The sequence below is a fragment of the Malaya genurostris genome, chromosome 1 (assembly GCF_030247185.1).
Source record: "Malaya genurostris strain Urasoe2022 chromosome 1, Malgen_1.1, whole genome shotgun sequence".
Lineage (NCBI taxonomy): Eukaryota > Metazoa > Arthropoda > Insecta > Diptera > Culicidae > Malaya > Malaya genurostris.
Genome location: NC_080570.1, coordinates 102,377,659 through 102,395,484, shown reverse-complemented (window position 1 = coordinate 102,395,484; position 17,826 = coordinate 102,377,659). Strand labels below are relative to the sequence as shown.

The 17,826-nt window shown below is 36.1% G+C and overlaps 1 protein-coding gene across 3 annotated transcripts in view; it reads right to left on the bottom strand.

Annotated features, from left to right (window-relative positions):
- Positions 1-17,826, bottom strand: part of LOC131425277 (proton channel OtopLc) — a 125,634-nt gene that overhangs the window by 41,965 nt on the left and 65,843 nt on the right. Inside the window, exons 1-2 of one of the 3 annotated variants that reach the window (XM_058587035.1) lie at positions 1,864-2,011; positions 754-1,254 (exon numbers count right to left, since the gene is read on the bottom strand). The exons of the other annotated variants lie outside the window; for them this stretch is intronic. Coding sequence (XP_058443018.1) covers positions 754-947 — 194 coding nt within the window. The 5' untranslated portion in view covers positions 948-1,254; positions 1,864-2,011. Of the gene's footprint in view, positions 1-753; positions 1,255-1,863; positions 2,012-17,826 lie in introns of those variants that run through there. 3 annotated transcript variants of the gene reach the window in all.

The following is a 17,826-nucleotide window of genomic DNA, read 5'->3' as shown; positions in this document are numbered from 1 at the left end:
ATAGATACAATGTCTTATTTCATTTTACATTCATCAGATCAAAGCTTGTTTCAGCGTTGCAGAAACATCTCCTCACACAATAGATCAGGTAAGTTGATTGCAAAATCAAAGAGAATAATAACAATTCAAAGTACCCGAAGTGAGTTGCCGTAGTATCGTTCAATTATCAGTGCTATTTGCACACTGCCATCGGTGCTGAAGAGTTGTACAGCCTAGTGTTGGCAAACAGCATCCGTGAAAGCCCACAACCGAATCCTGCGAGTTGTAGGTCAAGTCCTGCATTTACGAGCATTTTTTATTCAGTTGTTAGTGTTGTCGGTGATCCCTATCCCTATGTAGGTTGCCTGAGAAACCATTCGCTCGGGCTACTCTCGACTGAGAATGACCCAAATTGCAGAAAATCAGGAATTCATATCATAAAGATATCTCATCAATATGAGTTCCGTGGGTGCCGCATAGTATTTACACAGAATAGTGAAAACAAGAAATCACAAGCATTCACACCAGCAGGGAAACCCCGTTATGGCGGATCACGACCAACGCAGTCAGGCTGTCTGGAAAAATATTTTTTATCTCAAAGCTCTCACTGCCGTGAGTGTCTGCAGCTTCGCATGAGCTACTACAGACTTTGGAAAATGGGAATCTTGCCCTGATAGTCAATAGAACCGAGGGAAAACAAAGAATACCTTAGATTTGCATGGATATACCCGTAGCTGGGTTGGGGTTTGGGAGTTTGGTTTGCAGACAACTAACCTTTGTAGCGGTTTTGGCATCACATTTTTGAGCTCCATTTCCTTGTTGGCGGCATTATTTTTCTCCGCTGTGTCACTATGACTTCCGGTGCCTCCAGGAACCCCACCACCGAGGGTACGGCCTACAGGGAGCGTGGCCATATTATCGCTGCTCTCCACGTCCACCGTGGCCACCTTCATCTCTCCGGTGACCATGTTGGAACGCAACACTTAATTCTCCGAAACCAGTGTTTTTTCACTAACAGAGATTCCGAAATCAAAAATCTAGACTCCTTCCAGAGCACTGGATGAATTTTTTATCACAAAACTTTTCACTTGAGCAACACTTTTCCGCTTTTCACGGGGACGACATTTTGTTCAATACAATTGGTTGTTTAGATCAAATGTAATTCACTTTAGACACTAGTTTTATCCACCTATTCGTCGGGAGTTTAAAGCGTACTCTTTCTATTCAAGTGTTAGAAAAATCTGCTAAACGATGAGATTTTCATAACAACGAAACCTGAAATATAGTAAAAATGTCGCCTTTCCATAAGATCAGTGGCTTCTGAAATATCTTCACACTCGTGAGCCTGCGGGAACCCAATTTTCAACAGATTCAGTCCTGTGAGAACCAGTACCCTGTGGCAAACGAAAACAAAATCCTTAAATGGACGCAACACTACAAACACTGTGAATGAGAATTCGTCGCCGAGAGAGGAAACGAAGAGAGCAAAGAGAATGATGCGCGCCTGGATGCTGTGTGAGCTACCAATCCTTCACGAAAAAGGGTGAGTAACCGCTGAATTCCTTTCGATTTTTGTTACGCGAATTTTTCCTTCCTGGGGTGGGGTCCAATTGAGGTTTAAACGCAAGGCAGCGTTTGAAATTCAGAAAACAAACCCGTTTGAAAAACTTTTAACACATCACAGAAGTAGTTTCAATTGCTATCGATAATCGATAGGTTTTTCACGTATAGTGCACTGCTCAATCTTCCCAGCTTCCCCCCTTCAATGCAGGTTATTCCCACTCTGCGGTTGTACTGCGAAAGAAATCCACGAGACAATTTTACATCTTCCGATTCAGTGTTTCGGACACAAAAATTTCAAGCATGCACAACCGTCGAAACTACCGTTGGTTGGAACCATGAGGTTACCCAAAATCTATCCGAAATATATCCCGCGGCACACACCGCCGACCTAAAATGACGTTGAAGCCAAAAGCGGTGTGAACTGCAAATCGCCCTAATGTAGACTGACTGGTTGATGCTTCGAAAGTGAGTGCTTGATGCTGTGTGTGGCGGGAAGTAAGAGGCACGTAAAGCACCACGGCAGACGAGATGAATCTCGGTGAGTGACTACTTCGCTGCTGGTCGCAGCATGCCTCTCAGTTCGCAATGGCATCTTGTGACTGTGATTCTGGCAGGATTTGATAAAACACACTCATACATGTCGGAGTACGTTTTCGTGCTTTTCATCCCGGTTGGAGGGTGTGGAGTGGAGAAATAAGTGGTCCATGCCGCATTCGCAACCTGTACCGACAGCTCAGATTCGTGCCGTTCTTTCAGAATGTATTTGTAAACTATCAACGGACAGCAAATGGATTTTTTGGTGGCGGCATAGTGCAGATGATCATGAATGTTTTTCTCTCTTTTTAAAGTACTAAACCTCATACGCATGAATTTCCAGTGCACGGTTTGCCGCTGATTTATTTCTGTTATCTTGAAGTATCATTCAACACAAAGGATTGCGCGATAAGTTTCCTGCATTTAGTTATCAAAAATAGCATAAAGTATGCTTCTCCGTCAACTTTACTAAACAACTGGAATTCCACGCTAGAATTATTGTGGAATTTGTATTATACTCAAATAATTGTATCAAACTTTAAAAAGTTTCCGAAAATCTACCTAGATATGAATACAATTAGACATTGTCACATTCTAAGGAAATATTAAATTGGGACCTAATTTCATTGACTTCGTACATCCCATACTCAAACTTTAGGTAGGGTAAGGTACGTGGCGTTACTCGATTGAAATTTTATGAGAATTAGAACAAAATTGCATTATCCATTCAAATTTGACTTCGAGTGAATAATTTCAAAGATTTATAATAAATTAATGTGATTCCGATTTGGAATTGCAGTTTTTTTTTGAAAAAATTCCTGAAAATTATAAGGTATAAAATAATTCCTAAAAACGTGGTTCGTTAGGGGGTGGTGGGGTCTAAATGAAGAGAAAAAAACATCAATTTTTCGATTTTCTTTCAGAACTATCGTCCAAGAAATAAACTCAAACGTTTTGCATAATACAAAGTATCATTCGAACAACATTTTGTAAATTTTTCGTGTAAAAATATTGAGGAATTAATCGGTGAAGAGGTATTTTTGAGAACGCTTCCTAAAAATCATGATTTGCCGTATCCCAACGTAGATTAATCAGAAGTAATCAAACGAACGCAGCATAGTCCCCAAAGTAACAAACAACGAAAAGAAAAACGTTAGGGTCTGGTATTTTATATGTAGAAAGTGTGTGCAAAATTTAATAAAAAAATCGGTGCAGTAGTTTTGTCGTGAATACGACTTACTTTACTATGGGGTGCCTTTTCAAAATTTACCCTCTGAGAGAGTGATAAGATTTTGATCGTGAATATCTCTTGTTGTATCTAACGAATCAACATAATTTTTGCTACACGCCATCGGAAATATGATCATAATTTTATGATAAAATTTTCAGTTGTGTGACATAATCTCAAATAATTCAAAATTAAACTTTTCTGAAATGTTTGGTATAAACGAATATCAAAGAGGATAATTCATTAAGCGCGTTTGCCTTTCTCGTATTTTTAAAGTTCATAGCTCAGTGATCTGTGAAAGGATTTATATAATCTAACTACCAATAGAATCGAAATTTTTCCACTAAAACGTGTATAGCAAAAGCATTGAAGTATTTCAATAGTACACTATTGAAAAACCTGTCTCATTTGACCCATGTCAACACCAGCCAATCAGAACGCGTTCTGAGGAAGATAACAAAATATCTGCTGCTGTGCAACAAATCGTTCAAGAAAAATGTTCCGAAAAGTGTTGAATATCGTAGTGAGTTCCTCAATTTGGTCCTTCTGAATGCTAGAAACGAATCCCTACAGCATATTGATAGTTTCTTTCAATAAATTATGCAAATCCAAAATGAAATAATCGACATTAAAATTCTGTATGCGGTTATTTTTATAGCCGTAAGGATCGCCCATTAGTGAAAAAGCTACAAACGAAATCACGTAAAAAGAAACTCCTAACAAAAATTGTATCAGTTTGGATTCTATCGCCAATGTGAGCAGATGTATTTTGTGTCGTTTGCAAAGCTAGTTTCGCTTCCAACAAGAGCGATTTCGTCACAGCTGCCAGTCATTTTCATGATGAAAAAACAACGGTGGAGAGCATTACACAAAATCAGCCGTTCTAATGGCTCAAAAGTTTTCTAAAGAACTATTAGGATTTGTTGTTCGCAAATCGAAGGTAAATGTCCCCAGTTTAGTGCAAATCTAGTACAGTTTGGTTAGATTTGTGCACTTTTCGCTGTGTGAAATTCACAGTAATCGAGATCAAGTGAAGCCTTCTTTGTTTTTGCGAAAAATGTTTCTGAGTTTAATGTCGTAGAGAATTACGCAATTTGACCCTCCTGAATGCTAGAAACGAATCCCTATAGCATACTGATAGTTTCGTTCAATAAATTATTCCTATTGTATAATTGATCAATCCAGCGAATTAATGTTTCCTTCATTGGAAGATTAAAATCGGTTGTAAACGCTACACCTACACCAACCATATCATTATTGACAACAATTATGGACAACAGTTCAGCCTGAAATTAGATGACGGAAGTCAGCGGCATCCATCGGAATTCGAATTCAGCTCATCACTCTCCACCACAAACGCTTTCATAAAAGGTTCTTTTCAGAGCCACCATTATTTTATTATAAAGAACCATACTGGTTATTTCATAATATTTGTGTTTCAGAATGTTAAATGTAACTAATCTGTACTTTAGTTTAGGTGCATCGTTTCAAATTCTACATACAATTTCATACAATTGATCAATTAATTGATATTTGGAAGTGTTAAGGAACATGTCAGTTGTTTTCGTATTCACGACATCCAGTTATGTCTCTGACATTACCCACCCGCCGTTTTGATTAACGATGTACATGGACTTTCAAAACCTGCTTTTGAGAAAAACGCGTTCCAAGTTTTTCGGTTATATAATCGAAAAAAAAACAACAATTTATTAGTTTAGGGAGCCCGTAGCCTCTAACATTTAAAGAAAACATATTTTTTCTTTTGTATGTTGTTATAATGAAACATTATAAGAATGTTTTGTCAAGTTTTTAAGTCAATCGAAGCAGAAATCTTTGGCCGGTACGCCGCGCTTTCACTTTTTCGCAGTATGAAATAGGCAAAAATAAAGGCCGATAACTTGCTGAGTTTTGTTTCGATACGTTTGAAAATTTCACAGAATATTCTTAAAATGTTTACTATAAGAATGTTTACCATTAGAAAATACAAAGAAAAAAAAATGATTTTTCAAAAGTGTTAGACGATACCCGCCACTTAAAGCAGCTGGCCCCCGGACGTAATTCTCTACTTTCTCTACTATGGGGTGCTTTTTCAATATTTACTCTACAGACGAATGGGTAGAACCTAATAATAAATATATCTTGTTGTACTTAATATAACAACAACAACTTTGTTCTCCTTGCTATCGGAAATATAATCAGAAATCCATGATAAAAATTTACAGTGGTCTGAAATAATAACAAATAAATACAAATTGTAGTTTGGTGTTTGGCTTCAATGAGTACTAAATATAACAACTCGTGACGCTTGTTTGTCTTTATCGTGCTCAGACGACGGTTTTGATTACCTTTTCGGGTTACCAACCTTTCATTCATTCTAGCCTGAGTAGATCACTTTTAATATCAGTAAATTAATTATTAAAGAACTGTAATTCGTACGTACTTTTCACTATCTTTTGCCTGTATAATTATTTCGTGTGTTACAATAAATGTGTCGTGAATTCGTCGTACTTTAGTATAGGTGCACCGTAACAATTATGAAAGTAAAGAAATGAAACCTTGAATCTGTGGATAATATACCCATCCTTCCACACAGACACGTAAGATCACATGTTGATAAACGTATCCAAATTTTGAGTTGAATCAACTGTACAAATGTGTCATTTTGAATTTCATCCCGATCCGACTTCCGATTTCAGAATTACAGGGTGATATGCACAAAAATATGAAAAAAAATGCCACTTACCTTTCTCAGAGATGGCGTGACCGATTTTACATACTTAGATTCAAAGAAAAGGTCTTATGGTCTTATAGGTCGCTATTGAATTTCATTTTCATCCGACTTCCGGTTCCGGAATTATGTGCAAATTTATTAGAAAATTCGCACTCAATTTTCTCGGAACTTTCGAACCGATTTTTACAAACTAAGATGAAAAACGAATGGTCTTGAAATTTTAATAAAAAATCTCCGAAAAGTTGATCCAAATTCGGAATTACAGCGCGATAAGTGAAAATTTTCAATTTCATGAGTATTTTTTCAAAAGTGATGGCGAAACGAGGTGCAAATAACTTCTAAAACATACTGGTAAATTCATCTAGATGGCAGACCCTGTTAGTTAGTGGATGTATAAATCTACTTTGTGACTACTAGTCCCCGGTTCCCGCTTCCGAACGCACCGGAATCAATGAAAAAAGCTACAAAAAACGGAACTCACTTTGATTTCTCAACAATGGTTAAACCGATTTTCACAAATCATAGTTCAAATTGAAGCTCTCAGTGTCTTTAAATATACTGTGCAATTTTATCCAGATCCGACTTCCGGTTCCAAGATTATAGGGCGATGAGTTTCAAAACTTTCAAACTGTCATACAAAATAATGCAAAATCGGTGCGCATCGGAATGTGCTGGTACGGGAGAAGAAAACATCACCTGTATTACCAAGCATCACAAAAAGATTTCTTAATTTTATGTCACACTATATTCGGATGAGTTTGAAACTGATTCCGCATATGAGTAAAGGTACTGGCTTTAAGTTCATTCAATTTAAAAAACTGCACTTATGAACGACACTCATTTTTTGGTTACTTCAAAAATTTGGTTATTTAAAAAGTCAATGTCGAGATTCCGGTGAATTAACATCTCTAAATTACTGATTTCGATGGAATGGTCGATTGTTGTTATTCATGGTAATTCACAAAACCGTATACCGGTATAACATTTTAAATCGCCGGGAATACAGAAATAATTAAACGATTATTTCAGCAAACAGCTGTTCTTGCCGAAATTTCAGTTAAATGTTGTTCAACGGACGCGTAGCGGTAACTGTAGATCTAATGCAAGGGTTCCCAAAAAGGTCGATATAGACCCTTTGGGGTCGATATCGTTTTTGCGGGGGTCGACGTAAACGAAAACTGACTATGGGGGTCGACGAGGTCTAGAAATCGACCCCACATTGTTTGATATAAGTTGTTATTTGAAATATTCATGCTAAAAATGTTTATTTGACCAGAAATTGGTAAATATTTCACATCAATATTAAAAAATCAAGAAATTGAATTTTCAAAAGAATTTGATAGACCCCCATTATCAAATTCCTAAGGCCTAAGTTAACTTTAGTAAAGGGGACTATGACCCAAAATAGTTTGGGAACCCCTGCTCTAATGTATTTATCCGGATTTTGCCTTCAATGTTTTTACCGACTGCCGCTGTGGACGAGGCATGGTTTGCTAGTTTGTTACTGATAACCTGATCTATGTTGCGTTTCCACAGCGGCAGTCGGTAATAGCTTTGAATGCAAAATCCGGATGAAAGAATTTGTTTTGTAAGAAACGGTTAAGTTTTTGCCCAGATTTTGCTCTCAATGTTTTTATCTGGTTTTCGCTTTCATAAAACACTTAAACGGGTTTTTCAAACTAAGTTACATATGATTCAAATTTAACTAACTCGCACGCGCGTCTCTACGCTTCGCGAAATGTGTGCACTCTGGCAACAGTCTTACTCTTCAGTTGTGAAACAGCATCACAGAAAGAGAAACAACACGTCAAAATTTTGTTCACGCGTCACTGAAATCTAAACTACGCGAACGCCAAGTAGACGAAATGGTTGAATATGGCCAAATTAACTGTTGCCAACATAATAAAACTATACGAAGAAGGTTTTTAGACAGCCAGGGAGATTATATCGAGAGGAAATCGAATATCGGAGGCCACAGACAAGCTGGATGTGTCATCTACATTTCATACATTTAGCTGATAAACGAGCCGGACTGATAGAAAGAATATTATACGGTAAATGAAGCTTCTCAAGTTCGCTAAGAAATATCTGATGTGGTAGGCTATCTGTTCTTGTGGCTTGAAGAGCGATATTCACATTGCAACCGGGATTATCAACCAGGATATTTATGTGTAGTAATTTATGTTTAAACGTCGGTTTTCTTTCCTTGAACTGGAATGTATCTTAGTAGCTTATCGATGGCAAGAATTTGAGTTATTGTTCAACTGTTCGCTTGCCAGAATCTTATTACACACCATCGAATTTTTATTAAGAAGCAATCTTAGAAAAACGGTCAATGTTGCAAAACACAAAAAAGATTTATTATCTGTTGTTGAGAAATATCAGTTTGTTCGGTACATTTTTCTAAATAGCCTGATGTTGAAGATTCATCAAGAGCGGAGAAAACTGGTTTTGCGATTTTCAACAATGGCAGTTTTTCTGCAGATTGTAAGTATAAACTTAAATGGAGGAGAATATCGAAAAATACAAATCCTGCGTTGCGTTGTAGTTGTAATGGCATTTTCCTCGAAGTTGAATAATACTGGATATAGTTTTAATTCAGAGTCCTTATTATAATAAGGGTAGCTTGAAGAGTGGAGCCAAAAAGAACCAGTTGAACCGTCATAAGGATACCAAAAAAGCAAAGAAATTAATCATTATTCGGTTGCTACAAAATTCAAGAGATATATTGCAATCAAAGTTTAAATAATTGCACAAGTAGTTGATCCAATAGAAAATGTGTGAGATTTTGTTTAAGATAAATTTAATTTATTACATCCAGTTATTAATTTATTGTTTGTTTTTTATAATATAGTAACAAAATCGTGTATTCAGAACCAAAAAACAAGGTTCATAATATTATCTCCAGTTTGATGTATTTTCCCCCATATATCACTCTCACTGATGGTTGCTTGAAAATCCAATTTTTATGTTTTTCAGGTGAACAGGAAGATTAACTGATTGATTGGTGGTCAACGAGTGTCAACGATGGGCGACATTATACAAAATGAGCCCTTCTAATGGCTCCAAATGTCACCTAAGAACGTATAAAGATTGCTTCTTCACAAATCTGAAATGAAAATCATAAATTTAGTGCAAATCTTGAATAATTTGATTATCTCTGTGTGAAATTCGCACCGAACGAGTGCGAATAAAGTCAGCACTGCTTCGCGTTCGAGAAAAAAGAAGCTGGTGGGTAATGTCACTGACATAACTGGAGGGTGTGAATACGTGAACTATTTTTTTCATGATATTTAATTGTTTGATAGAATATGTTAGTCATCAATAAGTCAAACTTTAGATAAAACCGCACAATTTTTAAAGCGAAGCAATAAAAAAATCCACAAAACTTATTAATACGAACGGGTATCTATATTCGAAAGTGTAAAAAAGGATGTCAGATTTATTCATAATCACGTCCTCCAGTTACCAACCCGCCTTTTTCTCAAGTAGTGATTCTTCAGCAAAGCTATCGTTTTCCATCAGTTCATATCTCGTTGCAAACTTAAATTGTGTTGTAATCTTATCACTAACTGAATATTTTATGTCGTATGTACGCGAAAATCATGACATTGTAAGGGAATACGAATTCACCAGGAGGTGCCAATCGAGCCAATACATTTTCTTACTAAACCGTCTTGGTATTTAGTTTTTGTATGACCAACTAGGGATCTCTCAACTGGAATACAAATGTGAACAGAGAGAGAGAATTATTTAGTCTGAGCAGGATATGGGCTCTCTGGGTGATGAGTATTTATCCGAAATAATTACATTCATTGTTCAATTATTAAATGATGAGTTCGCTTGAACAAGCTTGTTGAGATTTAGTGAAATATGTAAGAAAACGCAGATTCATATTTCGTACAGCCATAATTGCAGGAGTTTCTCTTCTTCCAATTTCAATTATCAGATTTTTTTATTGCTTCAACTTCGGATGTGTTTTTTCCTAAACTATCCTTTCGTTCCACATACAACATATTTAAAAATATTTATTCTTAATTTTTCGAGAGAACTTTTTCTGATTTTGAAAAAAAATTTATCAAGTTAGAACTACACACTTAGAAGGATCTTTTTAATTGTGTCATGTGTAGATTTACGTCACCTTGTTTTCCTGAATATTAAAAACAAATCCAACCTACGTTGTTCGAGAAATGTTCATTCAAATTTCTTACTTTTCGCCACCTCCAATTACGAACAAGATCCAGCGCACAACCCCTTATTCCGTGTTCCCGCAATCGCTCCCCTCTCCTCATTTTGACTATAATGATGCACAAATGTGAAACGGTATGCGTCCCTTTTTTCCATTTCATCAATCGGCAGAATTCATGTTTGATATCGTTTAGATTCGGTTGGAGGAGGATGAACGAATGGGAAAGCGAACAAGCCACAACGTACGTACTTGCATGGATGCAAGAACATCAGAGCGGAAAGCAGTCATCCCCGTGTGCATTGAAGCATTTCGACGGGATGGTCCTTCTTCGAAGAACAATGCTATACTGCGAATCCATGACCCCTTCATTGTCAACGAGCTACCGCAAAGCTGTGTGTAAGCGCGGGTGAGGGTTCGGTAGACTATACTCTTTGAATCCGAAGATCCTCAGCACAGGTTGTCAAGTGATACCGGCACTTCTACTGACTTTGCCACTTCCCATATGGGGTAATGAAGTGTTTTAAAGCAGCAAATTTTTCTGATGACTATGGAGAAACGTGGTATTGATTTTTCCTTACTCGCTTTGGACTTCTGCGAATTCTGATCCAGGTTTTCGTCCTTTCTGGGAGTATGAAACAGTAACTCTGTACTCACTGTGTTTATGTCGGGGTAAACGTCCTAGCCAAGAGCGAGAGAGTGAGCGAATATTGAGTGCTAATGAAGCGGTGTTTGTGCAGAACTTTTCGCACAGTTTCGAGATCTTGGTGTAAAGATTTATTTACGATGGGCCCGAAACAGACCGTGTTGCAGTATAGAGGTAGTTGAAGAGCACTGTTTTTTATATGACCACTTGAAACAAAGTTAACCTATGCTTTAGGAAATAAATTTATGTCGTTCTTAACAATATGAAAAAAATAAACAAAATATAAGTTTCTTACTCGCGGTTTTCAAACCATGAAGTTGTTTTCAGATATTTTTTTAGCATAATGAATAAATGTTTATCTAGTTATAGACGGTATGCGCCTGCTCATAATAAGGAAAATGCTAAAATCCATGCATAGCTAGGAAAACGAAACAATCTATAACTAGTTTTGCTTAAAGATTTCACCCTGGTGGAAGTTTGTTTATATTTATCTGTTTGAACAAAACAATTTTTATTTGTATCAACTATTTAAAATTCGGGTTTTAGTCCATCAAAACTGTAATACTGGCAACAGGCTTGAATACCGAACGGCTACGAAGTGTTTGTGGAGGAAGGCTGCTTCTGAGCAGTAAATTGTAGCCTGGAGTGCAGAAGAGCTGGCATGCAGATCTACGAAGGGTACGAAAAATCGATTTTTATTATGCGCCTGGTGTTGAGTTGCTTCTCTAAGCTTGCTTGATGAGAGTGACGTTTATTTAAATAGATTGATTGAAATTGAACTGGTTGCCATTTTTTGCATTCATTTTTTAACCAAGTATACAGTTGATTTTTTGCTTATTCATTCAATTTTGTATCAATTTTCTTTCTATGCATCACACAGATCCTAGGGCAAAATGTATAACGTCTTTAGAGTGTATAGTGAGATATTTTTATACGCAGATTTTTAGAGGCAAGTGACTATATTTAATCTCCAGTAGTTTAGCTCATTGACAAAACGTATCTTTATTCATTCAATCACATTTATAATGATGGACTGAGTTTTTTTAATAAATCTTTTTATTCATGAATATCACTAATTATTTATTTATTTGTTTATTTATTTATTTATTTATTTATTTACTAATTTATTTATTTATTTATTCATTTATTCATTTATTTATTGATTTACTTATTTATTTATTTAATTATTTATTTATTTAATTATTTATTTATTTATTTATTTATTTATTTATTTATTTATTTATTTATTTATTTATATTTTTTTTTTACTTTTTTATTTATGACTTCTGGTCAGTCAGTAATTTTTACTTTTTTCGGTTTTTTAACGATATCAAACTAACTGGAGATTTTAAGAGGAGAAAGAATATGAAATCATAGAGCCATAGTACTCAAGGAAGAGCAAGAATGTGAAGAATAAAGTGCGGAAAAGTGAGACGTGACAAGGGTCATTTTAGGTAAGCAGAAGGCTTCTCGTATCTAAACTTTTACCTTCTACCAGAGGAGTCGAACTTAGACATCTTAGCGATACGAGTTATCCGAGTCTCTGATATGTCAGAAAGTAAAGGCAAAGGTCATTTGCCATTTACTGTCCGAACCGGCTAAAAAAAAGGTAAAAGCCGGTTCGGACAGTAAATGGCAAATGACCTTTGCCTTTACTTTCTGACATGTCAGAGACTCGGATAACTCGTATCGCTAAGATGCCTAAGTTCGACTCCTCTGGTAGAAGGTAAAAGTTTAGATACGAGAAGCCTTCTGCTTACCTAAAATGACCCTTGTCACGTCTCACTTTTCCGCACTTTATTCTTCACATCCTTGCTCTTCCTTGAGTACTATGGCTCTATGATTTCATATTCTTTCTCCTCTTATAATCTCCAGTTAGTTTGATATCGTTAAAAAACCGAAAAAAATATATTTTATTGTTTTTGTCTTTCTCATATAGAAAGGTTATGCAATCACTGTGAAAACCGACTTTTGAACCGAGGCCCGGAGGGCCGAGTGTCATATGCCATTCGACTCAGTTCGTCGAGTACGCAAAATGTCTGTGTGTGTATGTGCGTATGTACACGTTTTTTTGCACTAACTTTTCTCGGAGATGGCTGAACCGATTTTCACAAACTTAGATTCAAATGAAAGGTCTTGTGGTCCCATACAAAATTCCTGAATATCATTTGGATCCGACTTCCGGTTCCGGAATTATGGGGTAAAATGTGCAAAAAATTGTGAAAATAAGTGCACTAACTTTTCTCAATGTTGGCTGAACCGATTTTCACAAACTCAGATTCTAATGAAAGGTCTTGAGGTCCTATAAAAAATTCCTGAATATTATTTGGATCCGACTTCCGGTTCGGGAGTTATGTGGTAAAATGTGCAAAATTAAGAAAATATATGTTCTAACTTTTCTCATAGATGGTTCGACCGATTTTCACAAACTTAGGTTCAAATAAAAGGTCCTGTGGTCCTGTACGTAATTCCTGAATTTCATGTGGATCCGACTTCCGGATCCGGAAATATAGGGTAAAGTGTGTTAAAAATTGTATACCATCACTGAAAATGGGGAAAAAACTTAAAAATTTTTCTAAATCGACCTCAAATGTTTTCCAATTGATAGTTTTTATCAGTAGACGGTCAAACAAACCGATTTCAGTTATTCTTTTAAGAATCGAAAAAAAAATTATTTTGAAGAATACCACAGTATTATATATGATAGTATGATTGATATGAGAAAGGCATCATTACACCACTAGGTGGATTAAAACAGGTTTTTATATATTAATTGGTTGATTTACAACAATCACTGGTGCTTCTTAACGTATGAGATTTAATTCTGAATACGTAAATCCAGTGTCGGACAAAACAATAAAACAACTTCCTTACAAAAATGGGCTTAGTTGAGATAATCGCAGTTATAATCATCAAAACTTAGTTTAGATTAAAATAAAGTGGCATATGATAAAGTGGTATAATTTAAAACTGCCCATCACATGAGCTTGATCTATTATGTACCTAATCCTACATACTTAGTAGTTTATACCAGGTGTATTTCTAATTACTTCCCGATTTTTTCGTTGCAATGATAGTCGAAACTATGTTGACGTTTCTCAACAATGTTCTTCCAAACAGTTTTTATTGCGCTTCAAATTTGTCGGTGTACGACCAATATTTTACGCATATGTGCCGAGCAATCCGTTTTAGTTTCATTTAAATAAAAACTTGTAGTAGGTAATATTAGAGATATAACCATGAGATTGACGTAGGGCTGTCGACAAGGGGCAGAACACTTAAAAAATGTACATTTTTTGGTACATTGTTTTCTACAAATAAATTACCCTTTTTAGGCAAAATCTCATTTCTCCATCTTTCAACACAGTTGACATTTATTTCCACAAGCAAAACACTAAAAATATCGGTTTCCTTTCGTTTGGTGAACGGCGCATAAAATAAATCTGCCGCTTGCTTGTGTACCATTCCCTACAGGGCTACCGTTCCGCACCGAGTCTTGGCATCATGAAGTTGGATGTCGTATATACTCGTATTAGTGACGACTCTTATTCTGATCGAAAATCGATTTTATAAAATCAAATTAATATGTATGAAGAAATACAAATAAATCTATGCTTGATTCTATGTAGAAACACTGAAAATGGTTTAGAATAAATTATCTGACCGTAATTGCGGATTATAACACTATTATTTTTGTGTATGTATTTTCTCCATTGTGTTCATATTTTGATGAATTTTCCGCACTTGTTTGAAGCGAAAGACGCACTGTGAACGAAGCGAACAATGAACATAATAGATCAAAAGCTCAAAAGAGCGGTTCTTACGGCTACAACGTATAGAATTTTAAGGATGACTACTTCATTTTCGGGTCGATTAAATGTATTTTTTCTGTCAATCGTACGCAAACGGCAACGAGCTGAATGATGTAATCGCGGGATTCATTTTAGGCTTTTAGAAGGTGGTATTTTCTACGATATTGATATGCCGTATGCTGGCTTTATTTGCATTCGTATGGTGCGAGTATCGCACAGCGATTATTCTAGATTTGCACTAAACTGATGATTTTGACCTTCGATTTGCAAAGAAAGTAACTTGCAAAGAAAGTAACTTTCATAACTCTAGCCAATATTTACAGTCATCAGATCGACTGATTTTGTATAATGATCCCCTTGGTTGTCCACTTTTCGTTTTCTTTTCCTCCAATGCAAACAACCAGAATCTGGATGATGCAATCGTTTTTGTTTGAAGCGAAACTCACACTTTGAATGTCCAACAACAGATATGCTCACATAATAACTAGTTGTTGTTCTTCTGAGTTTAGGCTTGAGGAACGGAACCTCATATTCGCCATTGACGGTAGCACCAGTTAAATAATTCCGGGTCACGGATGTAGTTCCACTGTCTTGACGTAGATGGAGGCGCACTCGATGTTCATGGATTATCATAAACTGAAGCTAGCAAACATGCAACAGGGTATTAATAGATTAGATTAATTTTAATGTTTCGGATTTGGACCTATTTCTCACTATTTAAACAATGTTTTCGTAATAAACGTGGTATTAACAACAATCTTACATCTTTTTCCACTCGTTTAATGAAAGAGTTAGAGAAAATACTTATACAAGGAAAAAATCTGGGGTAATTTCGTTACACTTTCGTGTCATGAAATTTTGAAAATGCACCTAGGTGAACGTAGTAAAGGAAGACGTAGTCCTACGTCAAAAGTGTCCGTGCGCAAAATAAAACGAAATTTATTTGATGATATCGAAGCAGCATGCAATTTCCAAACACATCATCGCAAAAGTCAAAGGGCGTCCGGCTTACTTACCAGACCTAGTCCCATCCGACTATCACCTCTTTGCCTCATTGGGTGATGCTCTTTCTGAGCAGCGCTTCGATTCTTTCGGAAATTTGAGAAAACTGACTTCACTGGTTTAAAACCAAAGGCAGTTAATTCTTCTGGCAAAGTTTCCACAATTTAACAGAAAGTTGGCAAAAATATATACAAAGCGATGACAAATGTTTCGAATGCAATAACTATAATGGTTCGCTTACAATTAAAGTGTTTTATTTTCAAAAACCTGGGGACGGGTGTAGCGTGATGGGTAAGTCGATACCTTTCACGTAGCCCACCTGGGTTTGATTCCCAACCCCGCACATACGGTCAGAAAGTTTTGCTGACACGAAGAAGCAAATGACCTTAAGGTTCAAACCTCTAAAATCGAGTCAAAAACTTTTTTTTTCAAAAACCGGAATTTAGTTGGAAGTACACCTGGTACATAATACTTTATGTCGAATGGATAATCGTAGCAGATTTCGATGCTTACACGAAATCAGAAACCTGATTCTGAATACTTTACACCAAACTTAGAGGTTCAGCTCAATAACTTAATTTTGCTGTGCGAAAATATACTAAAAGGTGATTATCATGTTCTACTACCATTGGATGCTCAATGAGTAATTTGATCATTGAATTCCGAACTGTTATTTCAGTTACGTCTCTGTCATTTGTTTTTCAATTTTGTTACGTTATCACATGAGCAGTGCAAATGGTACATCTTGCTTTTACTTTGCTCATTAGAACACTTATTTTTAGTATTCGATTTTTTTTTATGCTTTGCGATTTTTCATGAAATGAACCTGGTAGTCAAACATCTCTTCGTAGTCACTCTTATAAACTTTGTCTTTATCAGTTGATTTTGACACCCGGTCTTCGTATTCCGGGAGTGTTTCCTGGACAATTTTTCGAAATCTGATCCACAATCCATCCCAATGGATTATATTTCGAAGTTTTCTCTTTCATCGTATCTCGAAAACAATTCGTTTTCACACGAATCAAACGTTAATCAATAGGTAACGAGAATGTCGGTGGATGCACTCAATTATTCCTAAAATATCGACAAAGGCATGGTTCAGGGGACTGGATGTGAGTAGAGATTTCATTCGTGTGATGTCCAGACTCATGTCCAATCACTACACGTTAGATGCACATCTCCTTCGAATTGGACTTTCCGAGACTAATCATTGTGCTTGTGGCGAAGGTTACCGCGATATTGACCATGTTGTTTGGACTTGCGTGGAGTATCGTGATGTCAGATCTCAACTAATAAATTCCTTGCGTACCCAAGGTAGACTATCCAATGTCCCAGTTCGCGACATTCTTGCTTGTCGTGACGTTCCTTACATGAAACTTCTTTATTATTTCATTAAGTCCATTGGAGTTCCAATTTAAATTTTATTTTATGTTAGATTGTTTTCTCTTCCATGAGCTCAACCAATAGCCAGCTATCTTATATTAAATAAAAGTGATGAACTGATACAAACAAACCTGAAATAGTTATAAGATCATGTACAAAATAAATGTATTTCATTTAATGTAATTTATAATAGCAACTCGCTTGATAAAAACAGTGTTTAGATTAACTAATGAATACCAACATACTAATAGGATATTCGAAATGTATTAGGTTTAAAGTACTATGTATTGTAGATGCCACGGCGAAGAAAAACTTATGTATATTGCCTATGAAATAAACGTATTTATGGAAAAAAAAAAAAAAAAAGGTAACGAGAACAAACATTTTCACTTCAGAGCTAAGATAGAATATTACAACCAATTGAATAGAAAATATGGATTATTCGGATTGACTATGCCAATTTCCATCGCATCCATCGAGCCCAACTCATTGAACGGAGATATCACATCTTACGGTAACTAGTAGTTTCAATATACTCGAGATGATGGAATGGAGATGATTAAGAGTTCGATTACCTTATCATTATTTTCCATTTTCCGTTCCAGATATGCTCATGATATCTAAAAAAAAAGTGATTTTGATCAACCAACCCTCTCTTCCTCGACTACGCTGACGATTCCATCGACAGGATTTGATACCCCAATTGGTATAATCTTGCATGCTGCAAAATTGTTCTGTATGAAATCAGGCATCGGGAATTAG